General features: G+C 45.0%; 1 protein-coding gene across 4 annotated transcripts in view; it reads right to left on the bottom strand.

Annotated features, from left to right (window-relative positions):
* KDM4B (lysine demethylase 4B) overlaps window positions 1–27,933 on the bottom strand; it is a 164,292-nt gene that overhangs the window by 106,016 nt on the left and 30,343 nt on the right. For 3 of the 4 annotated variants that reach the window (XM_065422293.1, XM_065422294.1, XM_065422295.1), the window contains exons 2-5: window positions 22,863–23,025; window positions 17,331–17,506; window positions 14,115–14,229; window positions 10,374–10,567 (exon numbers count right to left, since the gene is read on the bottom strand). In XM_065422293.1, coding sequence (XP_065278365.1) covers window positions 10,374–10,567; window positions 14,115–14,229; window positions 17,331–17,506; window positions 22,863–23,003 — 626 coding nt within the window. In that variant the 5' untranslated portion in view covers window positions 23,004–23,025. Of the gene's footprint in view, window positions 1–7,832; window positions 8,006–10,373; window positions 10,568–14,114; window positions 14,230–17,330; window positions 17,507–22,862; window positions 23,026–27,933 lie in introns of those variants that run through there. The other variant, XM_065422296.1, reaches the window with a different exon arrangement.

Genomic DNA, 27,933 nt, shown 5'->3' with positions numbered 1-27,933 from the left:
CCTCTTCCTTTTTTTTTTTTTTCCCCCCCTCCCTTTTAAAAGAATCTGAAGAGAAGAAGCCCATTCTAGCAGGAACTTTACAGAGCAGAGGGCTTTGCTGTGACAAACTGTATCCTTTCACCCGACAATAGCACCTTCCAGTCTGAAATCAGTATCCCTGCTCCAGTCACCCACTGCATTGAAGAGTAAAACAGAGGTATTCCAGATAACATACAGGTCAATGAGAGGCCTCCCTAGGTTCCTTTATGCCTCCCAACCCCCCAGGTCTAGTGAAGTGCCTTTTTAATAATCTTCCTCACAAAGGGGGAGGATTAAATAGTCGATTATTACACAGAACTTTGTTGGTGTAGAGCACTATAAATATCAGACACTGTAGGAATTCTGCTATTTTAAACTACTCTTTACTGCACTTGTGCCATCCTAGATCAATTTCCTCTTCTGAGTAAAGAGAAAAACTTGACTCATGCCGAAATATTAAGAAGGCATGAATGAAAACAGTCCTCCGGTGCCACTGGTGGGTCCTTTCAGTCTTAGCCAGCCCATTTGCCATTGTCACATGAAGCCAGAGTCTACAAGCCCACTCTCCCACAAGTCAGATCAGGCTGAGAGGGTTATATGGAGAAGGAAAACACTTCTATCTCCTTCACATCTTGTATCAAGGACAGAGTGCACTGTTCAAAAGCCTAAGTTATTAAAACCAATCTGTGATCCTGTCAGACTTCCATAGATCTTCATTTCAAATCAGGTTTGAGCTTTGAGCAGACACTTGCAAAACAGAAGATTGAGTTTCAGCAAGAGCCTTCTCTCTCATCAAAGATGGGCCTCTCTCAATCCAGACTGGGACTATATAGCTGTGATGAATTATGAGTGCTGGGGGAGAAGGCAGTTCATGCATTATACACTAAGCCAGCAGAATAGGAACGCATTTAGACACACTGCTGTAGAAAAAGGAATGAAATCAATTATTATTATTAATCATGTTTACTACAGTAGTGCCTTAGGACTAACCAGGAATGGAGGGGCCCCACTGTGCTAGGCACTGTACAAACATAGTAGTAGACAGTCCTCGCCATGAAGAGCTTACAACCTAAATAGACAAGATAGGTACAGGGTGGGGGGAAAGGGGTATAAAAAGACAAATGAACAACGCGATGACAGGAATAGGAAATGTCGTATTAGCTCCATTGTTTTTGGAGGATGGGGGAGGTAGTTATGAGACGATCAGCTACATGAAAAGAAAAGCAAGGGGAAAGGGGACATTGAAGGAAAGTCGGATGAGGGGAACAGAGCAGGGAGCAGAGGGTAAGAGGGGCAGTTGTGGAATGAAGCTGAGGTGAAGCGACTGAAGGAAGAGGATTTAGGGCAAACAGCCAATCAACTTGGGGCACGCGATGCCCAGTCAAAACTGTAAGTAATTCTTTCAATGTCCCAGGCCCCTGGTTTGGCTTCTTCTACAGTTGCTCTGAACAGCTGGAATCTCTGGTTGATTCTTTTCTGCACTGTTTCCTCAAGACTACATTGTGGGGGAAGGGAGGCACCACCTGCGCTCACAGTGTGTGGGAAGATCTCCCCTGCACCGTTCTAGGGATGTGGGGATGCTGGGGGAGGGGTGGCCCGGCAGGGTCCCCTTTTACATCCTCCCCTGCAGGGCAGCACTCTCTGCTTTGGCTGCTCCTACTGGCTGGAGAGTCTCTCTGAAGGTTTCCCCCCCCCAAGAACACATGGGGGGCACCACCTGGGTCCTAGTGCACAGTACGTGTTGGGAAAATTATCAGTTTACAAAACGTCCACAGCAATGTAACACAATCATTTAAACATTTATCTGATTAAAGAGAATTTCCCATTGTTTCAACTGTTGACTCCTGCTCTGGGGAAAGAAACAAGGGCGACAGTTTAGGAGCTGAATAATGATTCCTCATAGGCAACGGTTTGGCTCTCTAATGGCATTAAAACCATTCAACTCATCCAAGCTTCAGCCTCCCTATAATACACCAATTCTCTGGATCAATTCTCTGGAACAAACTGTAAAAGCAGCGCTGCTCCTGCCTCACATGGATAGCTCAGTGGTTTGAGCATTGGCCTGCTAAACCCAGGATTGTGAGTTCAATCCTTGAGGGGGCCATTTAGGGATCTGGGGCAAAAATCTGGCTGGGGATTGGTCCTGCTTTGAGCAGGGGGTTGGACTAGATGACCTCCTGAGGTCCCTTTCAACCCTGAGATTCTATGATTACTGCGTCCTTCACTATAGCACCACCTGCAGGCCAAACTGTGTCTGCTCAGACATCATGTGGGAGCCTGCAAGAAGGCTTGTTTGAATATTAGCAGTATGGTGTGGTTTGTATTGATTAACTAATGACTGCGGTATATGAAGCCTGAAAGCCCATATTAATAACTCTCTGCTGCATTCCTCCCATCTATCACTGAATTACAGGGGGATGCAACTCAATACATCATTCCTTTCGTGAATCCCAGAGTGATCAACACGCACGCACAGATTCTTAATGCAGAAGCCCCATTCCAGAGCAGCTTTGACCAAACACAGTTGGGTGACTGCGGGGGCGGGGGTGCTATATACATTACCCGACCCCCCCCCCCCCCCCCCCACACACACACACCCCAACTGAAAAGAGCCTTGCTTTGGCAAATCACCCCAAGCGCAAATGGTGCTTCGGCTAATCCATAAATCAATCACCACCATAAATTCTACCCTCCCTCCATCCAAAACTGCAGAACCATAAAACAGATTACATGGAGGAACAGAGGCTGGATGGCTCCCTGCAGCTCACAAATTTCCTGTCGCTGCATGAATGGCCTTCCCCCTACTTCCCCATGCCCATAAATCTCTCCTGCCAGAATGGAACATGCAAACAATGCAAGTGCGCAATGCACAAATACTGAAACAAGCCAGCTCTACATGCTTCCTGTGTGAGGCTGCTGAAGGTGTCGGTGGGGGGAAAAAAATATTTTCTCTTGTGAAAATCTCCCAAAGCAAAGAGTGAAGAAAATAAACGCAGCAGAAAAATATCTACATGAAGATGAATCAAAGGAAAAAACTCTCAGTGCAATGTATTTAAAGTGTTCTCAGTTTCCTAGAGGTCAACAGGCACATTCAAGTTTCCAGCTAATCTACCCTTAAGAGACTCACATGCTCTCCAGAGTGTACGGGGTTAAAGAGATCCCACTAATCAAGTTTGATCACACAAATGATTGATTTAACATTTGAACATCCTTGTGCTATGGCCCCCTTGAGAGAGTAATAATCAGAAGGCAATAATGGGGTGAGGGACAAATATCCCTCCCAACTCCCCCCTGTTGCCAGACAATTCAGTACCAAACACTAAACCCAGCAGTCTTAAATGAGATTGCACCAAGCTCAAAGCAAATTGCAACATATGTGAGGGTGTGTTCAAGTGGGTGGGGGGTAAAAAACACCACATAGGGGAAATGGGGATAAGCAAGGATAAAATGTCCTGCCTATGCATTTAGCACAGGGAAGGAAAGAAGCTGGCATAGCTGAGCTTCACAACAGCATTAGGCAGGTCATTTTCTTTATCCAAGATCACTCCCGAGGGATTAACATTTTCTATCCTGGAGGACGGGGAGGGCAAGGGTTCCGGCCAAGACAGCTGCAATGCACCCTGAGACAATAATGAAAAACAAAATCTGCAGTAAAACTATCAGCTCTTTTCCATTTGCAGCTGCTACAGTATATGTCATTGGTCAGGAGAGAAGGAAGGAGGGTTCTCAAATACATTCCATTTCCAGATAAACAATATCTTAGCACAGAAACAAAAATTTGTCAAATTTATCTTCCCATTTCATCTCCACTGAAAAATATGGGGATTTAGGTCCTAACAATGCTGGGATCAGAAACAGGCTAGTTACAAACATGGCTGAGGCAAGCAAGTTTCTCATACGGTTTTCCTGACCATTGTGGACAGAGATTTATCCTATGCGGGGAAGCCTCCTCCCACATTGCTTTGACTCAAGCTGTGTTTTTGGAGAGAAAGTTTTAAAGAATGTTATTCCACTGGTGTTTGGAAAAAAGAAAAAGATCAAATAGTGCGACTATCCATATGTAGGGATGCTCTCAAAACATCTAAGACACACCCTTATTACACACTCAGTGTGCTCCACACCACAGATCTGAGGCTGCCTAAGAGTATGAGACTTACTGTCTCATGTACATATCCAACTAAATCCACAGTATCAAACTCATTCACAATTTAAGGACTTGTTTAGGTACTGAATAATTCTTCATACTAGGGCAAAGACATATTTCAAATGTATCTCATATGTGCACTTCAGGGCAAGGGTAGACTAAAGACTATATTAGCTTTAACCTCAATGGCCAGTTTTTCTAAAGCCCAGAACACAATTAAAAATTGTTCAACTGTAATTAACCGCACCCTCTAAGTTAGGAATTCATTCTCTAACTGTATCTCAGCAGACTAAACAAGCTGTATAAAGGGAACCAATGACAGCAGTTCTGCTACTAACTTGCTCTGTGAAATGGGTACATATTAACACTCACCTACTTCAGAAGGTTGTTTCCAGGCAATGTCTGGAAAGCACTTGGAAATCTTCAGATGGCAACAGACAGCGCAAAGCAGCGTTATCCCCTCGAGGGCTGATTCAGGTACCTTAAATCTGCATGACTGCTACTGCAGCTTTGAGTGGATATAGTGCTATTGTCACGGCTTCAACACAAACTTTTGAGTTCACAAAGGCTGAGACAAAAGACATCCCTCAGCAGAAAGTGTGATGAGCAGAGAGCATTGGTCTTGGCATTCAATTTAGTTGCTTTTGCCATTATAAAGTCAAGTCTTCTGTTAACGTCATTTGACAATTTGCTGCATTTTAAAGCTCCACATATGGGTATATAAGGTAATTATACATAATACGTATAATTGATACAGTAAAAACTCCTACCACAAGAGGTTTAATACAGGCTGCAAACTGGAATAAATTCAAACTTTAGAAAATGAAGACAGACTATGAAAAGGTTGTAATTAAGCTACTACTGTAAGAGGAACAGTATATTATAATTAGGGAGAGACATGCAAGCAAGAGACTCAAACTGGCAGCTCCATGACTGTGAAGCTTAAAATGAAATTACTCAACAGCTCAAAGTTTCCTGAAGTGTGTGTTTGAGGCGAGGTGCCCCCTTCCTACCTCACGCCTCAAAGAATGGCCTCTGCTGAGCTTGAGGCAGCCACATGGTCATCACAACATGCTACAGATGAATCTGAACATTGGAGCATCAAAGGAGACATGATCAAGTTTCTCTGACGAGAAGAAAGCAAAACACAGTGCCCCCTTTGGGTTGATCTCTACAGCAGGAACAGCACCAGCTGAGGACAGACACTGTTACCCATCTCTTCTCCCAGGGTGTGTGTGTGTTATGATGACCTAGAAGAGGGGTAAGTCAATAGGCGGAACACGGGTCAAATCTGGACCGCCAGACACTTTTGAATGGACCCTGAAATTTTTTTTATTTTTTTTTAAATCATCATCATTATTGTTGTTGTTTTATTATTAAGTTCTCTGGAGTCTATCCTTGATTATACCTTGACCAAGAAATTTGGATCTTGACAAAAATAATTGACTATCCCTGATCTAGAAGCTGAGGGACCCAGGCAATTGTTTAGTGAGAGTTTGGAAGCAGAGAGAAAGCTGCCCTTCTTGATGCTTTCTATCTCTCTTATCACTGGATGACCCTCCACTGCCTGTGCACTTCACTTTACTCTGAACATTTCGCATCTGCTTCCCTTGGAAATGAGACTGGAGGAGGAACTGATTTTGCCACAGTTTGTTCTGCTCAGTCTATGAAAGTGAAGTAACACAACGAGGTGTTGGCACCAGGGCTTCTGTGCAATGAAATAGACACACACACACACACAAAACAAGCAGCTGTACAACCAAACAGCTTATACTCAGGGTATTCATCCGCTGAAATGCAAACATTCATTGTAACTCCCATACCAACATACACAATCCATGCTTTGTGGGAGGCTGACTTACCCCAGAATCTCTGGGGACAGGAATGGAGAGGCTACTCCACAGTGACAATTAGTAACAATGGTCAATGATGGGATATTAAAAGTTACTACAGAGAACTTTTTCCGGAGGGTCTGGCTGGAGAATCTTGCCCGCATGCTCGGGGTTCAGCTGATCGCCATATTTGGGGTCGGGAAGGAATTTTCCTCCAGGGTAGATTGGCAGAGGCCCTGGAGGTTTTTCGCCTTCCTCCGCAGCATGGGGCAGGGGTCGCTTGCTGGAGGATTCTCTGCGACTTGAAGTCTTTAAATCATGATTTGGGGACTTCAACAGCTGAGTCAAGGGAGAGAATTATTCCAGGAGTGGGTGGGTCAGCTTTTGTGGCCTGCATCATGCGGGAGGTCAGACTAGATGATCATAATGGTCCCTTCTGACCTTAAAGTCTATGAGTCTATGACTTCTTCTGGGCACACTCCCCTCTGAGACTCATCCACACAAAATCTCTCCCCCATATCATATCGCATACTTCCCTCTCCAGTGAGAGCCTTATCATTTCCCCTTTACGTTCACTGGAAAGGAGTCCTGAGGTGGCTTTCCACAGTCCAAACTTTCCTCACCGTCCCTGAGGAGAGTTGAAGGGCTTCTTCCCTTTACCAAGTCCACTGAAAAGTAAAACTTGGAGGGGGATAATTCCAGCAGAACCCACCAGGGCCAGAGTCTGGGAGGCAACCTCATTCAGCCTGATTTCTGCCCCCTTCCCGGCAGGAGGAGGATAAGCAGCCTTTTAGGCTGGGCAAGATCCCCCTCCACTGCAAAGCAGGACTATTCACTAGACACCTGACCGCATCATTCTGGATTAAACTAAAGAAACCTAAAAAAAATGATGTGAATAAGAAAAATATTTATATTTACGTGTGTATGGAGGGTACATTTATTTATTTGATGGACTACTTCGAGCAGGTGGAAGACCACCAATATAGAAAGGATCATTCCGTTTCAGTGTAGAAATATCACTAGCTGACAACCTAACAATAGCCCTCCCTCTATTATTGCAGAGCACAGCGCCAAACTGGTCAAGTTTGTAACTCTCTGCACTCCTGCTATTCCCCGAGGTGCCTCTAAGATGATCACTGGCAGGGTCGAAGAGTCTATAAAAAGGATGAAGAACGCTGGGAAATTTCTACCGAGGTGCGGCCAGAAAAACAGAACCATCATTACAGACCTCTCTGAGGCCAGCCTGCTGTGCAGGCGTCTCTACTCTGAAGCTCAGGAGCTCCCCCGACTGATTTGTAGCAGCACTGCAACCAGAGCAGGGAGATGAGAATTGGCCAGCATGCCTGAAAGTTCTCAGGTCTGCTCAGAGCAGTTTGCAGACTCCAGACTCCTTATCAGACAATGTGCTTTCACAGAAGAGCTTCAGAAATCATTAACTGGAGCTGTCAGGGTGAAGAGCAGGAGGAAAAGACTTGGGCAAGTGACGTGCTCTAGCCTTGCGCTTAAGGGAACAGCGGAAGTCCTGCCAAACCAGCAATGGCATCTTGTCACAACACATCTACCTTTGTGTTAGAGACTGTCATCTATATAACAAGCGCAGCCCAACAGAAAAATGTTTTGCCCAACCCATGGCCTGACCTCAACATCCTTATTTTTCATAATATTTGCTTTATGTAATTGGTTACAATACAAAACCTGCCCAGCCACTGAATGGCTGGGTTACTCTAAAATCTTATCCACCCTCCATCGCTAAACATGGCACAATCAGCTCTCCACCAGTTGCAGAGTACTCTCCTGTGATTTTAATGGGCAAAACCAAAAAATAAATACACACACAAATCTCATAAGTCCCTTTAAAAGCAGGTTTTATCATTTCTCCTCCCCACCCCATGCACAAATGTCTGGTGGTTGCTCTCTCCAACAACTGTGATTCCTCTTTACTTCTCCACTAGGAACTGGGATTCAGTTTTTGCAGGTCTCCTCTTGCTTCACCTGCTCCCACCCCCAACTCCTGAGAAAAATGAGAGAAACAAAAGCAGATGAAACCCTCTGAACACTTTGGCAACTGTTGGCTCTACTACACAGGTTGAGCTTTCAGTTCTCTCGGTTTTGCCTCCTTCCGGTAACTGTGCAGCACACACAGTCATCTTTAGCTACAAGCTCCACTTCTCCCACAGAAACAGGGGCTAGCTTGTGGGAATCCCACTGTTTAATGCAGAACTGGTATTGAGGGAAGCCGCAACAGCATTACAGGAAGAGCTGGTTGTCCTTTTGATAAGCATCATTGCCCGTTACTTGTATTACTCCACAAAGAATTTGTGAAACTGGAAAAATGCAGGGTAGAAGGGCAACATTTCAAGTCAGGCCTCATATCTACAGTGCCATTTAAAAAGGGCTTCTTTTCTCTAGACTTTATTCTTAAACCTTCACCCACAAAATCCAAATGCTACTGCATAGGGTCTTTGTATACAAAGCAGCAGCTACTATTTTGGTGCTGGGCCTATGTTTCCTCTCAGAGGTAAACTGGTCTCATTCCTGTTTCCTGAAGGCAATACTCCTCTTCTGGGTACAGAATGAAAAACTCAAGAAACAAAGGAAAAGGGGCTGACTATGCACAAACGTGTAAAGGAGTGCCTGGGTATCATTAAAACCACATGTCCCCAATGCAAACCCTGTTTACATTAAAGATGGGTTCTGCACGTAGCATTTTAGAGCACACATTTTACAGCAACTTACATCTATATGCTGATGTGTGGCTTTAGACTACCAGAACCAAGACCTTACGCTTTACCTTTCCTCATGTTCACTGCTATGTGGTTAAAGGATAGTAAAAATTTCTGATGCACCTCTGGCACCACCTAGTGGAGACCAGGGACCAAATAAAGATGATTTTGGATGTGCTGTTTCCAAAGACGACGACAACTTGATGGTATCTAAAATGAAAGTTTGTCACTTTTTATTCAGAGCCCAGAGATCCACTTCTCCTCAAGTCACACTAGTTTATCATAGAGTGCATAACTGCTCCTGTAGCTCCTTTCACCTCTGCCTGAATAAGAGAAACCGTGAAGCCAGGTGAGCCACAAAAATAGATTGAATCACCCAATGGAAGATATTAAAGATTTGCACAAAGACCATGACTGATCATGTCACAGACCAGCCCCTCCTCCCCATTCCCTCTGCATTGTAAAGGAACACAATATTTATCCATTACAGGCTCCTTCCTCCTGGTAACTCTCATACACCCGCAGGCTCTATCAGCCTGGAGATAAGTAGCATCACTGGGGACTCATATTGTTGAGAGATGGGAAGATCTTGTCTGCCAGTGCCAGGGCACAGTGACAAGAGCTTTACTGTGACATTTAAGCTTGAATTTGCATGCAAATGTCAATATTTATTAGTCACATCAAGATCCCCAGCAAATCACTCTTTTGGGTCGCCAAGTCTCTCTGGTTATACTTTTAAACAGAAGGAAGCCTGTGGAAACCAAATATACAGGCTTTTTGTAAGCTATTTAATTCCATCTTCCCTGACTCCCCCATTTCACCCTATTTATTGATCATTTTCATAGAAAGTTAGTTCTAACCAGGAGATGCATAAAACTCCTCCAAAAAATACTTCATATGCTGATTCAAGAATCAGTCAGGAAGAAGTAATTCCCTCACCTGCCTTCAGAGATTGGGAATATCTTGCATATTGAACTGTAGAAGCTTAAGATAACAGATGCCGTCTGCCCCACAGCAAAATGTGAGGACTGCAGTGTTTTAATACTGAAGTGCTTCAGCAGTGCTCATGTTTCATTATCACCGTTTGCTTATGTCTCAGCTTCAATCCTGTGCATTCATTACAAAAAGTCTCAATTGCTGAAATACAGTTCTCACTGTTTTTAGCCCCTTCCCTCCCAATGCCCTGTTCTCTTCTGGACACCCTTAAAGAAGGATGTCAGAGCCAGGACTTATACTTCAAAGTGAGACAGCAAGACAGAGAAGTGAAGGAAAGATAATGTATTCAAATGGCAAGTAGGAGAGAAAGAGTGGGGAAAGAGAGAGCTTGTGTAGACTTCTATTGGAATAGCCTGCAAAGGAATGCTAGTGTAGACTGGGTTTTCAGGAGTTTTTTGTGCAATGAAAGAAGCCAGCTGTTTATGTCAGTATAACTAATCTGAAGTCTAAGGGGTACTAACTTACAGTGATGTGAACTTTATGACCAAATATATTCACTTTCATCTTACTGTCAATTACCAGCAGTTGGCTTCCTATCAAGGTTGTGTACTGGGGTGATACACAAGACCTTACACAGAAGTAGAAAATTAGGTTAGGGTAGTGTCCGAGCAGAGACAAAGGTTCATGACTATTTCTCTCATCAGCATTCTACCCACTTACCAGGATTTCGGCTCCCCAAAATGCAGGTAGTTGATGCTGTAGAGATCCATGTCCTCAGTATGCCATGCAAATGTTGTTTTCCACATGCCAAAATAAAGGTAGGGGGTGTTCACACCTTCTATGATAATCCCACACTCATGCTCCACCATGTCCAACAGGGTGTTCAGATTCCCAATATTCCATTCTTCTACATCCTACAAGACAAGAGGGCTCCAATTCAGCATAGTCAAAGTAGAAACATATCAGGAGCTGCTTTAGCAGAACAGACTGATAATCCTTGATCTGCTCCAGTATCCTGTCTCCAAAATTTGCTGAAGTCAGGTACGTCATAGGTACAATACGACAACAAAGAAAGGAGGGCTAACTTCCTGAGCCCAAAGAGGGATCAATGCATGCTCTGAAACATGACAGTGATAGACCTTGCAAATTTTTTATCTTGGTTAATATGAAGTCAGGTGCTACTCTTTCATATAAATAGATTAATCTTTTTTTTTTTTAAATCCATATATTTTATGCAGTGCAATTTATGCCCTACATCTCCTCTCCCCCCCCGCCCCCCAAGGGATTACAAAAGCTATAAGATACACAAAAAGGTTAAAAGGAATTATGTTCACATCCAAAATTTTACCTCTCTTTAAAGCCTAAAATTTGGATATAAATTTATTCTAGAGTCTTGTGTTTTCCAGGCAGGCTTCTGTGTCTGCACTAATTCAATCCCTTTAAGTTCCAATCATTTCCAGTACATTTGTTTTTTTTTTTAAAATAAACGTTCACCATACACTAAGGAAAGATTTTGCTACTTTTTCGGTAAGGCTTCAAGATAGTGTTTAATTAGAAGCTGCATTATCTCCAGAGCAGGCATGTGTGTTCTATGGGGGCTCCACCACTGGGAAACTGACTCAATCAGAAAAATAAAATTGAGTAACAGTAAAGTAAATTTACATGCTCTTTTCAAATAACTTTCAAGTGAAGGATCCACTTTGGGGACACTGATCAAGTGCACTGGACTGTATAGTGCCTATACCAGTAGCTGGCTCTAAAGCAGCAGCAGCAATCCTTCACTGAACAGACTGTTAGATGCAGTGCTTTCAAAAGTGCCCTTAATGAATGAGAATACATGCAAAGCCAAAGTAAATTACAGTGGCCCACCTCAAATGCTGGCCTAGAGATGTCAAAAAGACAAAATTGGGATGTGGAATTTTGCTATTTTCAAGATTTTAAGAGAATTAACAGTGGAGAGAGAAAAGTTTAACAGTTCCTGTTAGTTGGTTTTCTCCATCTCAGTAGAGACTGGAGAGACCACAGATGAGCACAAGCTGGTAGCAGAAAGGTTGACCGAGTGTAGAATTTCCAAAAGGAAGCTAGCAGTACCCTTTCTCCCCCCCCCCCCCCCCCCCAATGCCCCATATGTATTCAAAATTGTTCTGGAAATACCTGCTTGCAGCACCTATAGGATTAGTAGAGATTCAAGTTGCATCCACACTATTGCTTTTAAAAAGCAATTTAACTTAACATGGTTTAAATGGCTAACTGTTAAATTAAACCTTTTTCACAACTACGTTAAAAGTATCTCTACTGTTATGCCAAAGACCAATTCAAATGCACTTTGCAATACATGGAAACATGGAACACATTAAAGGTAAGTGTCCCTTGATTCCACCTTTACATCAACCTGCCCAGCACCACAGAAAGGATCCCAATAAAAAACATGAAAGGAAGTGACACAACAGGTGTAACGTAACTACATATTTGAGCATTCCAATACCTCAGTGACGGGAGCAACATAAATACTTAGACAAAGCCAGTTACCAAGAGTATACGCATACATTTAAATGTCTGGTAATCCAATTACATGTTATCTGTTTATTTGAAGTGAATAACCCCTACTTATAAGGTTCAAATACAGGTGCAAAAATCAATTTTGAAAAGTGTTTTTTTTTTTTTTTTTAAAGAATCAATATATTTCGTCCAGGTTATCATCACTGGAAAATGCCACAGGCATGCAAGAGATACTAATATTAATGTATTTAAGTCAACGAACATTTTGAGTAACCACTGCAGTGGAAGGCCTCAATGTGTATTTATTCCAAGTCAGATGGGGGGGGGGGGGGGCTTTATTTTTCTTTATACAGTCAAGAAGCTCTAGTGTAGAATGTTTGTTCCCAATGTTTGCTCTGTTGTGTATACAGAAGCTCTACACGTTTGACAGTGTGATCTCATTTTAACTGTCTAAATATTACAACCAGTCAGTCAACACTCCAGAGATGCAGTTTTCTACTCAAAAGGAAATAAGGATGAGGGGACCATTGTATATTTCTTCTCTTCAAAGAGAACCTTATTCTAATTTTTAGAAGTTCTTTATAACCACTATCTAGTCACTTTCCCCAGTGAACACACAAAAGTCATCTTAGGACACTCGTGACCAATAAAAAAAAAAGTGCCCACTCTTCTGAAAAGAGATTTTGCAGTTACCTAAATAACCCCTGTAGTTCCAACTGGATATGGGCTCTGCTCTGCACATTTGGTTCTAACGAGTGAAACGTGTTCACTCTTTATCCCAGCTCAGTGTAGGTAGGTGTGCAGGACAATTATACCCAAAATGAAGAATTAGAAATCCAAATCAATTTCCTATTCATCCATGAAGCTAAAATGGTTTATATAAGAACATTTCACCACTGACTTCAACAGGAGCAGAGTTAGACCAAGGCTGAGTTCTTCTGAAAATCCCACCTCCGTGTACAAAAAAAAAAATACACATATTTAATAACAAATATTTTGTAGATTTGTGTCTGGTTTAGAAGTTATTTTAAAATATTTTATATAAATCTGCATTTACATATTTAAAGAGAAAAAATTAGTAACTCTTTGTTAAGTAAGGTAGATTGAATTACAGTTTTAGATGGTTTAAAAATAGGTGAAGTCTGTAAAAATCAGATATTAGGGATAGAAAAGACTCTTCATTGGTCAAATCCAGCTTTATACTTAATATAATGTAGTACCTGTTTATTTGCCATGGTACTTGGATTCTAAAATACTTGCCTATAAACAAAACTGTCCACATTAACCAAACATTTTAGATGTATTAAAAGAAGAGATTTATCAGTTTATATTCTGTTACTTTGTCTCCCCAAAAATGAGTGTTATTTTCAGTTAAAAGGTTGTATTTACAGATAGTGAAGATAATTTTTTTATTATGAGCACAAGGCCTGAAGTGTTGTGTTTCCGGATCGCTACAGCACTTCAGCAGAAATCTCACTCTTTGGTTGATTTTCCAAAGGGGAAAAAAAACCTCACCCGAAACAGGAAGGTGGGAGGTGCGCTTGCTTTTCCTAGAATCCATCTGATTGGACATTCCATTCTAACTGGGTGGCCATTTTCTTTAATGGTGTTGCGGATGAATCAGGAGAACAGATCACCATTCTCATCTCTGCCAGAGGCGTCGTGTGATCTTTGATTAGGTACTTTTTGTCTGATTCTCAGAGAGGCTAAGCACACTCGGCTTCCACTGACTCTACTGCCCAGCACTCTGAAAATCAGACCATAAAGTTTCCCCATGAAGAAAATGGGGACAATACCTGCCGTTGCATAGGTGTTGCCAAGCTAAATCAACAGTTTGTAAAGTGCAATGCAATTCTAGTGCATTGCAAGGCACTGCAGAAGTATTATTGCTATTTATTCAGTAGGAACGAAACGTTATGGTCCATCTAACAAGCAGCTGAAAAGTATGTACATATCACTTACTGCATCATATAGTGAGCCACTGATATCTGCCCCATAAATTGGTGAGACGAATGTCAGATTCTTCCAGTATTTGCGTTCCAGGTCTTCAAAATCTTGGTGGCGAGGAGTACAGTACCTGACCAGCAAAGGGAAAAGCTAAGAGTTTAGGAAAAGTCACAGACCTTAGAAACTTATGTTCAGCAGAGACTACAAAAACGAATAAGCTGCTCAGCTTTGAGGTTAGCATAGGAATAGCTGGAAGCTATAGTTTGGGCAGCAGACACTCCATAGCAGTCGGTTATGAAGAGGAAAGGTACAGTGCTGATAGAATCGGTCCCAGAGTGAACTGCTATACCAGCTTGTAACCAGAGCACAAAAAAGAGCTTGTGGAGCCATTAAAACACTATAGCAGACTAGACATGCCTTACAACCAGAATAGATGCCTGGGCTCCGAAGATGACATTTAGATGTTAAACAAGTATAGTTACTATCTTCTATACTTTGAGCTACTTAGCAGACCCAGAGGAACCTATATCAGAACACCTAGTTAATCACTCTGTTCTGCCTACTGTAACTGATTGGCTGCAACTAGTGTTCCCTCTAATTTTTCCCACCCATGTGCGGAATGAATTTTGTTATGTGCACCAATACGGAGGTGATATGTGACATGAACCTGTGACACACATCACCTCCATATTGGTGCACGTAACAAAATTAATGTGGCGGGGTGGGGCCGAGGGGTTTGGAGTGTTGGAGGAGGCTCAGGGCTGGGGCAGAGGGTTGGGGTGCGGGGGGGGGGGGGGGTGAGGGCTCCAGCTGGGGACAGGGATGAGGGGTTTGGGGTGCAGTGGGGCTCCCCGGGGCTACGGTGGGGAGAGAGGTTGCCCCCCCCCAGCTCTCTCTTCCTGCAGCAGCACCTGGGCTGGGGGGAGGGGAGAGGCACCTCTCAGGGCCCGGGAAGGGCACCTGTCCCCCGGACATGGCAGGTTCGGGGCTGGGCTGGGTTGGGCACCTATCCCCCCGCTGTGGCAGGTTTGGGCCAGGCTGGATCAGGGGAGGGGCGCCTGTACCCCAGCCGCAGCCGGTCCGGGGCTAGGCTGGGTCGGGAACAGGGGAGGGGTGCCTGTCCCCCAGCCGCATCAGGTCCGGGGCTGGGCTGGGGCCAGGCCATGGAGAGGCATCTCTCCCTGTCGCAGCCCTGAGCACCTACGTGGCGCTTAATAGGCGGCTGCGCGGCCATGCACCTTAGAGAGAACTTAGGCTGCAACTGGTTTATAGGTTTTAGAGTGGGCATGTACTTTGGCTTAGTTTCCTCTCTGCTTTTTTACAATACTGCTAATGCATTTTTATAGCAGCTTCTATCCGCTGATCTCAAAGCACATTGTAAACATCAGTGAATTAAGCCTTACAATGCTCCTGGAAGATACACAACAGTGGTCCCCAAATTGTGGAGTGTGCCCCGAAGCAACATTTGGAGGGGCACAGTGGGGCCCAGGCCAGCCCCCACTGGAGGCAGGCAGGGAGTACCATCCAGCCCTGCTCTGCCGAAAACTCCGCTCCAGCCCCACCCCCAGCCGAGGCCCCAACTTCAGCTCCTGGTCCTGACCTGGCCCCCAATGCCAGCCTTGCTCCTGCCCTCCCACCCCCCCGAGGGTCGGGGAGGGAGCACCACCAAGCTCTACTCCAGCTCCAGCCTCAGCCTCACCCGTAGCCAAGGCCCCATCTCTTGGCCCCCGATCTCAGCCTGGCCCCCCACTCCCAGCCACAGCCCCCGGACAGATTACATTACGGGTAAGGGGGGTGCAACATAAAAAGATTGGGGACCACTGATATAGAAGTATTATCCCCATTTCAGAATGGAGAAAACTGCAACAGTCAGAGGTGAAGTGAATTGCCCATGATCACACAGTAAGTCAATGAGAAAGCTAGGAACAGAACCCAGTTCTTTTTGCTCCTAATCCTGTAGCTTAAATACAACAAACAGCCTTCTCCTCTTTTACACTCTTCATTTTCCAATGCTGTTTCTGAAGAATTTTTTTTTAATGGAGTAAACTTCCCTCCAATAAAAGACAGACATGCTCAGGTTATTCAATATGCATGTTGCTTTTAATTCTTAGATGCATACAGGAGCGGCGCCAAGGTTTTTGGTGCCCTAGGCGGGGGTTCTTCCACGCTCCCGGTCGTCGTCGTCAATTCTGTGGCGGGGGTGGGGGTGGGGTTGTCCTTCCGCGCTCCCGGTCTTTGGGGCACTTCGGGGGCGGGTCCCGGAGCAAGTGAAGGACCCACCACAGAATTGCCGCCGAAGATCCAGAGCGCGGAAGGACCCCCTGCCGCCGAATTGCCGCCCCCCCCCCAAAATCCTGGTGCCCTAGGCGACCGCCTAGGTCACCTAAATGGAAGCGCCGGCCCTGGATACATAAAACTTACTGCCTATGAACTCTGTGTACATAAGCACCTCACATATATTTCACAACACTTATGTGAAGTATGGAAATATCAGTTTCCTATCTGTAAAATGGGAATAAGGCATAGAGGTGAAGTGATTTGCCAAAGGAGTCTGTTAGCAGTCAGGAATTGAACCAAATCAAGGATACAAGTTATACATACATTTTTCTACTAGGTATATTTCTATGTTGATCCTATTGTTATCAAAGTTCCCAGAACCAAAAGAACAAGATACTCCACAGCTCTGGATGTGCAAATTTGGAAGGAAGACATAGCTGGTGAGTTGGGTAAGATTAAGTGATTGCCACACACACAGCGTCTTGAAACATCCCCACATATTTAGAGAGGCACGCATGCCACAAACACTAGCATACACACTTCCAAGGCCGGCAGCATTGTATCTAGGCAGTAAAACACTTGTGGCACATTCTCCACGTGGCTACCAGTTTGGCAAGCCACAGTGCCAAGGTCAATGCCCCAGAGCCTCAGAAGCAGTAGTCCTTCTATGGATCCCATAACCATTTTCTCAGTGAGATATAGATCCGTTGAGAAGACAGCCATCAAACAGGGCCCTCCTACACTGATTCAGCAGAACATACAAGGATGCTCCAGCACAACCTCCTCCGATGATGAATCTGAAACATTACAAGTACAAGCCATTCCCACCAAAACGTTTCCAATTTAACAAGTTTGGCAGCAATTCCTCCCCAGCTTGTAAAGAAGAAAGGCTTTCCAATTGCCCCTCCCAATGCATAATACCGCACCAGATTGACCCTCATAACAATTACATACTTCTCACTGTTGGCCAGACGTCGGTATTCTCCCACCGTCATGGGTTTCTTCTGTATATTATACTGGGTGAATAACCCCGACTGCCCAGTAACCACCTGCTGGATAGGCGCTGGGATGACCATGTCATCGATGTCATCATAAGTCTTTCGGGGCTTCCATTCCTTGGGAGGAATCACCTGGAAGAGGAGGAAAGAAAAACAAAAGTCACATCTACGCCATGCAGACACTTAACTTCTGCTAAGACAAACGCTAGTGTAGGCATATTTCACACTGCTGCAGTCCTCCAGCTACCATAGACCAGCCATCATGTCATCTAACCCTGCTCAGAGCAGGCCTAGGTGACCGTGGTTAAAACACTAGCAGCCTGTCTACTACAAGCCCCTCCCACTGATGGAGCTGCACCAGAGGAAGATCAATGGTGAGAAATATTTTTTTTAAGTTAGTTTAGAATTTCACTGTACATCAAAACAGTTTATATCCTTCTTTCCTGAAGGTGGCTTTTTTTTCTCTCCTGCCACCCTACGAAATTGTAATAAATCCACTATCAGCCCTATTACAAGACAGTACCCACACCCACTGATTTCAGAGCCTTTTAGAGATTTCTAGTGACACTATCCTCTCCCTGGGGGGAAAACAATTAAAAATGGGGAGATTCACAACCAGACTGACATTGTTTGGTATAACTCAATTAGTAGTTTGCTTCTTTTCCGTTATAAGTTTGTAAGTTCCACATGAGGACTCTGATTTTACCCCAAAATGGAAACTAGGAGATAAAACCTGGTGAAAATCGCAAGGAATTTCCCCAGTTAGCAGTATGTTGTGGAATACCTCCACATAGGACCCAATCCAACTCAAGACTCCCATTGCCTTCACTAGGAGTTAGAACAGGCCCATACCGCGGAACTTCTTTTCCATTGGATACCTGCAGTACCACTCTATTTTTAATTTGCTTCACAGAATGATTTCAGGACCAATGGTAATGTGAAGAAGGCTGGCAAACCCTGCTGAGATTGTCACACTAAAGTCTACAGATTATTAAACCCTTCTGAGTTTTCAAGGGGCTCTCAAGCTCTCCCTACACTAAACAGGAACAGAATTAGCCTGATGGATTTTTATACATTATTCTTGCTAGAGAAATGCTAAAGTACTTTCCCTGGAATGGTAGATCAGGACTGGGTTAGAAAGACTGTTTTAAAATAGGTTCTAAGAGCCCTTCCATATAGGGTTGCCAACCCTCCATGATTGTTCTGGAGTTTCCAAGAATTAAAGATTAATCTTGAATTAAAGAGGTCATGTGATGAAACCACCAGGAATACGTCCAACCAAAATTGGACACCCTAGTTCAAGGGTGGGCAAAGTTTTTGGCCCAACGGCCACATCTGGGTATGGAAATCGTATGGCGGGCCATGCATGCTCATGAAATTGGGGGTTGGGGTGCAGGAGGGGGTGAGGACTCCGGGGTGGGGCTGGGGATGCGGGGTTGGGGGTGCAGGAGGGTGCTCCAGGCTGGCACCGAGGAGTTCAGAGCGTGAGAGGGGGATCAGGGCTGGGGCAGGGGGTTGGGGCGCAGGAGGAGGTCGGGGGTCCAAGCTCCGGGACACACTTACCTCAAGCAGCTCCCAGAAGCAGCAGCATGTCCCCCCTATGGCTCCTACACAGAGGCATGGCCAAGCAGCTCTGCACGCTGCGCCGTCCGCAGGCACCGCCCCTGCAGCTCCCATTGGCCACGGTTCCTGGACAATGAGAGCTGCGGGAGTGGCACTTGGGGCGGGGGCAGCGTGCGGAGCCCCCGGCTGTCCCTACGTGTAGGAGGCGGAGAGAGAGGACATGACGCGGCTTTCGGGAGCCACGCAGAGCCCCGGCATGCACGGAGCACAGTAAGCCCCCAACCCCACTACCTGGCTGGAGCTCGAGGGCCGAATTAAAACATTTGAAGAGCCAGATGCGGCCCCCGGGCCATAGTTTGCCCACCCCTGCTCTAAACCATGCTAAAACCTTGGGTAGCACAGTTCAAGAACACTATTAAGCCACAGTTAGGTTCCATCATCAGTAAAAACAAAACAATTTCTAGCCATGTCTGGGAAACCCACTTACAACACTGAAATTTCAATATCTAGGCAGGACTTCAACACATCTGTCCTACTGACTAAAAGACAGTGCTACAAGAAGAGGCTGATAGATTGGAACACAACGGGAGTAAGCAAACTTCAGTCCTCTTCAAACTCAGGCAATGTGGCAGGATTGTCATGGTTTGTAAAATAGATGGGCCAAAAAAAAAAAAAAAAAAAAAAAACACATGAGAAGAACTGTGTTCTAGGCCTTTCTGCCCATCTGGAAAATGAAGATAATATTCGGCTTCTTCACAGGGGCATTGAGAAGCTTAATTAGGTAGCTAGTGTTTATAAATTGCTTGGAAAACATAAAGCTCTATATAAGTACTCAGTATGATTATTTCAAACCAACTCCCTTTACTCCAGTGCAATATTTCTTGTTATTGTGCTTAATAAATGGCCATAAGTAGATACTACAGCTAGCACCTAGTTGAAGTAAATAAAGGGGCACATATTTAGAGTTCATATGCTTATTAGAGGCAGTTCGCGCCAAAGCTGGATTGAAAAGGAATCCTTTCTATTTTAAGCAATGAAAACCATTAGAAGAGGCTTATCATAAAGAAAAGCAAAATTTGATGAAAAGACAGAGGTCCTGTCCATATTATGGCTGTAGCCCTACCAGCAACATCCATGTCTAAATAGCTTTTGCCAGCATAGATTCCCTGGCTGGCACAGATGGGGATTTTTGTCTGAGAACTGTGCTAAAAGTAGTGTTATAAAACTACACTAGATGCCACCTGGGGAGATGTAGGTGGTCTGCTGTGTTGTAGAGCAGAGGTCTTCCCCCCCCGCCCCTCCCCCCAAAAATAAATAAATAAAAGTGTGTCCGCACTGGTCAGGGAAATCCAGCTGGGTAAACTCCTAGGTAGAGATAATAGACTTAGTATAGACTCAGCCACAAAGGCCTAGGAAGGGAAAAGGCAAGACAAAAGTACAGAGATGATGGACAGAGCGCTCGTTTCAAGAAGTGAGCCACTAAAGATATAAACATTGGCTCTCACTAAGGATAGATGTCCCACTGTTTCCTGGCTCTTTCAGGCAAATGCTGAAGGTGTGAAAAGACGCTGCAGAGCAGTGTAGAGTTTGGAAGGTGAAAGTGTCAGTTTAAATAGAATAATTCTAGGCCTAAATGCTGAGGAGGTTCCCTTGTGCATGGAAGGTGCATGTCGAAGGACAATGAGGAAACGTATTTCAAACTTGAAGAATAAAACATAAGAATTTAAACAAAAAAGATTAATTATGATTGAGATATGGAAGGATAGATTTGATTGTCAGGGAAATGGGTTCTCCAGAGTAAGGTGGGCTTTTTTGCCAATTAGAAGGCCGTGTCTGGATAAAGTTGTCAAGGCACAAAACCAATATTCTGCAAAGCTGAGGACATAGTACTGTTGGAAAAGCTACCTCTTTCTGAGATTTGAATTCACCAACAGCTTTTAGACTAGTTACAATAATCTACTCCAGAGGACTCAGAGAATTAAATCATTAGTACGCTTGAGTGAGCAAGGAAACACTTCATGGAGAGCTTTTTATCAATACCAGGCTCCATTTTGCAATTTTGCAATAAAAGCAGTAATTGACCTGTTTTAACAAGGAGCTAGTCTCTCATGCCTAACAGTTTTACTTTTCTATGTGTGCGCTCTATTTTGTTCCATTAACTGCCAAGTGTATATCTGCCTTGTTAGGACAAATTAGTCAATCTGTGATGCAACAAGATATGGTCACAAAAGAATTCTTCCTAGTTAATTTGCCCTGATTTTCTCTAACATTTATGGTTTACAGTATTTAAACTTAGAAATCAGATATGACCAGCTCTCACAATGGCCCAGTACTTAGTTTCATTTTGTTTTCTACTCTTACACTGAGACGTTCGATAAAATTGGAATACATTTTTTTAAACTAGGAATGACTATTTTTATAATCAACTGAGTGTTTTTGACAAAATTTACCCCATTTTCTTTTCCCCTAACAGAGGACAAACTGAGGACATCTACTTCTCTGACTAATCACCAGCCATGTTTATTCAATACATTTATTGCAAGGATTAACACTAAATGTTATACAAAGATTACTTGTTAATTAAAAATAAAAATAAATTTTAAAAACACTGCAGAATCAGTAAACCTTTTCTGACTGAATTTCCAGTGTTTTAGCTAATACACGCCTGCCAGCTTGACATTAGCAAACAGACATTTGGGAAGAAAAATAGGGATTTTTCTTTGAACTACACCGAACTAGGGGTGCTTTTTAAAGGGCAGGGATAGTTAGCACATATGCTACATGGGAATGCAGTAATAATTTACACCAAAATAGCACTTTTCAAGCTATTTCAAAGCACTTCACAATAAACCCACTCACCTCCCTATCAGGGGGAATATTGACTACTTTTTACCGATGGGCAAACAGGCTCAAAGAACATAAGAACGGCCATACTGGGTCAGACCAAAGGTCCATCTAGCCCAGTATACGGTCTTCCCACAGTGGCCAATGTCAGGTGCCCCAGAGGGAATGAACGGAACAGGTAATCATCAACTGATCCATCCCAGCTTCTTGCTAACAGAGGCTAGGGACACCATCCCTGCCCATCCTGGCTAATAGCCATTGATGGACCTATCCTCCATGAACTTACCTTGTTCTTTTTTTAACCTTGTTATAGTCTTGGCCTTCACAACCTCCTCTGGCAAGGAGTTCCACAGGTTGACTGTGCATTGTGTGAAAAAATACTTCCTTTTGTTTGTTTTAAAAGAAATTACAGGTATGATTTTCAAAGGTGCCAAAGGGAATGAGGCGCATAACTCCACGGGGATTTGGGCATTAACTCCCTTTAGCATTTTAAAAGCTGCTTTCTATGTAAATTGCTTGAGGTCAGAGCATGTCCACAGCAGAACCAGGAGCAAAACTCAGAGTTCTGACTCCCAGCACACATTCTAATTACAGGTCAGGCTGCTTCAATGCTAAGGGGCATATGCTATTAGATAGGAGTCTTTCAGACATTACGTTAACACAAGTCAGTGTCTAGTTCTCCAGCTAGAAATGAAAATCACTTATGTTTGAAGAATAGGGAATAATCCCAATGATTTGGCCATTATGTCTCCTCATTAACAAAAAAGTTCTAGTTTCCAAACAACAAACAAACTACAGCCAGGCACATACTGGCTGTTATTTCTGCCTGGATTATCCATGCACATTACATGTAGACAACTTCAATAACACTCAAAGAAAGAGCAACACTAAATAAAAGCAAACTATTTCTCGCTAGTACTGTTTTGCAGACATCTGTCCCCAGATGCCTTCCTTGCAACATAACTGGTACTTCTCAACTGAGATACTGTATCCAGTACAACTGTTCATAAGCCCAATGCTGAGGTTTCCACCTACGAGGTTTTCAACTTCTCTAAATCCGGTATGTCGAGATCAAGCTCACCTTGGCAAGCCCTGCCCTATGAGCTCCCTGCGATTCGATGTAGGCAACATATTTCCCAAAGTCCCGAAACTCCTCTAGGGTGGGACGGAAGGTCATGATCTTACAGCCAGGGTTCTGTGGACTTGGGTTTTCAGACCCCATGTTTCCAGTGAGTTTTCAGCACCTGAAAAATGAAAAGGCAAAGGGGTGGGGAAGTGAGAGAGAGAGAGAAAGCAGACAAGTTAAAAGGGGGGGGGGAAAAACATTTATTTCCTCACATTCTCTTGCACAAATCTCAAGATAAACATATGCAAGCTTCTCCATTTTCCCCATTCAAACATTTCAGAGCCCCATTGGTAAGGAGATGGGGAGCTTTTTGCCAGAAACAATTTTAACACTATATTTTTATAATCAGTGCCCATGCACACTATGCAGAGCCACAACCGTAAACAAAAATTCTATTGTAAGCAAGGTCGGAACAACCTTTTCCCTGACATCTAGTGATGAGATTGGGGGAGAGGAGGGGTGTAGATTTCATGGCCAGACTGTATTTACATGAACACACCTACTATGCCTAGGTATCCAGCAGACAGCTGTGTTGCCCAAGTGATCAATTTTGGCTGGTGTTGAGTTACAAATCACTTCAGTATTGAATGCAGAGATAATGAAATTTTGCTATCCTTATTGTAAGAGTAAAGGCCAGCAGGCCTGTATTAAGGCTCTGTCCACACAAGCACTTTTGTCAGTAAAACTTTCTTGGTCAGGGTGTGAAAAAAACAAAAACAAACAAACAAACAAACAAACAACACACACCCCTGACCAACTTAAGTTTCACCCACAAAAGTGCTGTGTGGATAGCGCTGTGTCATAGCCAACACCGCTCATTGGGGGTGGTTTAGTTATGCCGACAGGAGAGAGCTCTCTCGCCAGCAAAGAGCAGCTACACGGGAGACCTTACAGCGGCATAGCTGTAGTGGCACAGCTGTGCCGCTGAAAGGTCCGTAGTGTAGACATAGCTGAGGTCTGTCCTGATTGAGGGGGTCACCTTCAACTGAACTGAACTCGCTGACATGGGGTTCAGATGCCAAATCGCAGTGGAAGGAGAGAAGGTGGGGACAGGTGTTTCCGCCTGGCGGTGTGGGCTCCTCCTAAGAGTCAGGCACCATTTGACCTGCTCCTCTCCACTGTTTAAAAACAGAGCTGATTAGGCTCCATCGAGAGTCTTTTGTTTTGTTAAGCAATCACTTTCGGTGATTTCAGGTCTAAGTGATGAGCCACAGGCCATGTCTACACTAGCAAGCTTACAGAGGCACAGCTTTACCGATACAGATATGCCACTGTAAGATCGCTTGTGTAGCCACAATATGCCGACGGGAGAGAGGCATAGACATAATTAAACCACCTCCAGCGAGAAGCAGCAGCTATGTCAGTGGGAGAGCGTCTCCCACCGACACAGCAATGTTCACATCGGTGCAACTTATGAGGCTCAGAGGGGTGTTTTTTCACACCCCGGAGCAACATACGTTATGTCAACAAAAGTGCTAGCATAGACATAGCCTTAGACCTCCTGCAGGACAGCGTTTCTGTGGAAGAGACTGCCAAGCCTGTACTACCAGTGAGGTTCCCTCACTAGCTGCTAAAATCACGAGAGCTGGATGGAACCTCAACAGAGCGACTCACAGAGGTCACAGTAAAGAGGCACGTGGCAGCAGAAGGTGATGGCACAGGGCCATCAGTGGCAGAGCAGATGATGGAGTGGTGAAGCGAATGGTGGCACGACAAACGACAGCATGCAGCGACACAGGTGGATGGTGGTAACTGTGAGCAGTTGTGGCAGCAGCAGCAACGAAGGCATTGTTTGATGTCCCTCTCCCACGCATCCCCGTGGGAGGTGAACTCACATGAACCCACTTCTGAACTCTGGTTCTCTGCTGACCAAGGACAGCAGCTGTAAGTGGGGTAGGGTGGAGGAAGAGGGGAGTGGCATGTTAAAGGGACATTTGTTTGTTGGATTTTCACACTGCAAGGTGAGAAACGGAGGCAAAGGCCACTGGCCAATGTACTCTGGGCAGGAGTTTTGCTCATGGTCAGATATGTGCAAATCATGGTGTTTTCCCAAATTAATGCCAGGTTCCTGCCCTGTTTATTAAAAATGTTCTTTGCTAACACAGACTCAGTGTTTGAGAGTGGGGAAGTATTGCCTCTTAGAGGTGTTGTTTAATTTTCCCAGATTACTGGGTGGGGATCAAGCCAGTTCTGTGTGGTATTGTTAAGAGGGACCCCTGGATATTGAACCCAGCCCTTGTTGCTGCCGACTCCACCTGGCAGAAGGGTTACACTATATTTTAGATGTTTTGTTCCAACAAACAGTTTTTTAATGTGGATTAAAACAGCACAGTCCTATTTTTCATTTTAATACCATTTATTTCCTTTGCTGAGGCTTATGACATATTTACATTCCACTCTTTTCAGTATTATAGTGTACAGACCTGATATACAGTTTTTGTACTGGTATAACTATTGGTAAGGGGTGTGATTTTTTCCCTACATGTATAGTTATACTGGTACAATCCCTTTTGTGGTCACAGTTACACCAGTGTAGAGGTGCTCTGGATGTAGAAGAGCTGGACCAGGCAAGACTAGAATAATGCTGGTCAGAAAGGGGAAACACTTCAGAGAGCTAGATAAGACATGGCTACACTTGCAGATGTAGAGTGCTTTGAGTTAAACCAGCCTTCGTAGAGTGCAGTAGGGAAAGTGCTGTAGTCTGTCCACACTGACAGCTGACAGCGCACTGGCGTGGCCACATTAGCAGCTCTCGCAATGGCCACAGAGAGCAGTGCATTGTGGTAGCTATCCCAGCATGCAAGTGGCTGCAACGTGCTTTTCAAAAGGGGGGGGTGGAGTGTGACAGGGAGTGTGTTGTGTGTATGTGGGGAGGGGGGGGAGAGTGGGTTTTTGGGGGGCTGAGAGCATGTCAGCATGCTGTCTTGTAAGTTCAGACAGCAGCAGATCTCCCCCTCCTCCCCCCGCCGCCTCTCTCTCTCATACACACAGCATTCCACAGTAATGGTTGCTCTGTCTCGGAGCAGATAAGCAGCTGGCTGTCAAACGGCGCTTTCAAAGGGCATATCCAAAACAATGACAAGAGTGGCCACTTGACTTAAGGGGATTATGGGATGTTTCCAGAGGCTGATCAGAGCGCAGTAATGCAACACCTCGTTCACACTGACGCTGGGGCACTCCAGCGGGGGCGCATCAAACGTTATTCCACTCGCCGAGGTGGAGTACCAGGAGCGCTCTAGCCATGGAGTCAGAGCGCTCTATGTGCCTTGCCAGTGTGGACGGGTAGTGAGCTAGTGTGCCCGGGGCTCCTTTAATGTGCTGTAACTCACAAGTGTAGCCAAGCCCATAGTCTTCATGCTCCATTAAAGGCACACCCTCCCCATTAGCGAAAGTAGTGCAAAACCTCAAGATTCTGTTTGATTCCTCGCTAAATCTGTTGACCAAGTAGCATCAATTTCTTTCCTTTGCCTCCAGCTTGCCAGAAAACTTTGTTCCTTCCTCATGGACCAGGACTGGGCCACAGTAATCCGTGCATGTCACCAGCTATAATTCATACTCCTGGGGGAATTCTGCACCACTGCACAATGCAGAATTTGCACAGAATTAATGTTCTGCGCTAGGGTGACCACCCATCCCAAACTGGGCAGGACAGGCCTGAAATGCAGAGTTTAAGTCCCAGTCTGAAGGACTCCAGTACAGCAACTATCCCAGATTCCCTGCGGCGCTGCTCAGCGCCTGTCCAATGCTCAGAGACAGTGCCAGCCTCTTCCCAATAGGAAGGCTGAGGTGGGCCTTAGTCCCCCTTTGCCATGAGGCCCCCCTCCTGGCCAGGCCAGAAGCCAGAGTTGGGCAGTAGTAAGAGCTGCCCAGGGAGCCTGAGCCGCTGCAGGGAGCCCAGACCTTCCACCTGCCTTGGGCTGCATGCCCCAGGGAGTGGGGACACAGGTCGGGGGTTGCTCTCGGGCCCTCCGGCCCCCCATCCAGGGCAGGTGGAGTGGCCTGGGCTCCCTGGGCAGCTCTTACCACTGCCCAACTCCGGCTTCTGACCTTGCCAGGGGGTGGGGACTTAAGGGAAAGAGGAGAGGCTGGGAGCGTGGCTCCTGCATGTGTCTGTTTTTGCCTTTTGAGAAGGTGGTCACCCTATTCTGCACAGAATTTCATTCCCCCCCCCCCCGGCAGAATTGGCACTGCAGAACTGCTGGCCGCCACTAGGGGCCACTGGACCCAGCAAAACCTGGCTTCCCAGCTCGCAAATAGAGGACACTGCCGGTGGGAGGGGAAGGGGTTCCCAGCAGCTGCAATTCCTAGCACACCCCGAATGAAGAAGGCAGCATGCAGTGAGCGGAGCGTCCAGCCCAGCGGGGATGGAGGCCCTGTGCAGTCTCAGCCCTGCACAGTCCAACACTGAAGTCACCACAGGAAACTCCATACAAACCTAGCCTGACCGGCATCAGGCTGTTTCACCCTCTGGATCCCTGGGCTCTGGGGGGAAAGGGGGTGGTGCAGGTGTCTAGCCCCGCGGCTGGTCTCGGCAGGGGAGCAGGTTTCGGGGGCAGGGGGCAGCACCCCCCTCCAACAGCCCGGCAACTATACCTCCCCCCTCCAGCTCTTCCTCCCCCCGGCAGTGTCCTCTTTTTGGGTACCTCTATATGGTAACCCTACAGGGGCAGGATGAAAACACAAGAATTAACTAAAAGACTAGAGGGGCAGTTTCCCCCCAAGATGTGCCCAGCTCTCACGTGACACACCAGACTCAGTCATCCAACAAAAGCATAACAGAAAACAGGAGCTGGGCTGTCAAGGGGTTTCTTTAACTTTCTACTCCTAGGGGAATCTTTTTTGTTGTCTGTATTGTTACAGACATACTTGCTGACAGGTATTTTGAAATAAGTTACCAAAATGATTGAAACTGGCATGATTATATTGTGTTATTTTGACAAATAAAATATGCAGAATTTTAAAATATTATGCACAGAATTTTTGATTTTTTGGTTCAGAATTCCCCCAGGAGTAAATTCATTGTATC

Source organism: Emys orbicularis, chromosome 24, assembly GCF_028017835.1.
Source record: "Emys orbicularis isolate rEmyOrb1 chromosome 24, rEmyOrb1.hap1, whole genome shotgun sequence".
NCBI lineage: Eukaryota > Metazoa > Chordata > Testudines > Emydidae > Emys > Emys orbicularis.
The sequence above is the reverse complement of the archived record's forward strand: the minus strand, read 5'-3'. Positions and strand labels throughout refer to the sequence as shown.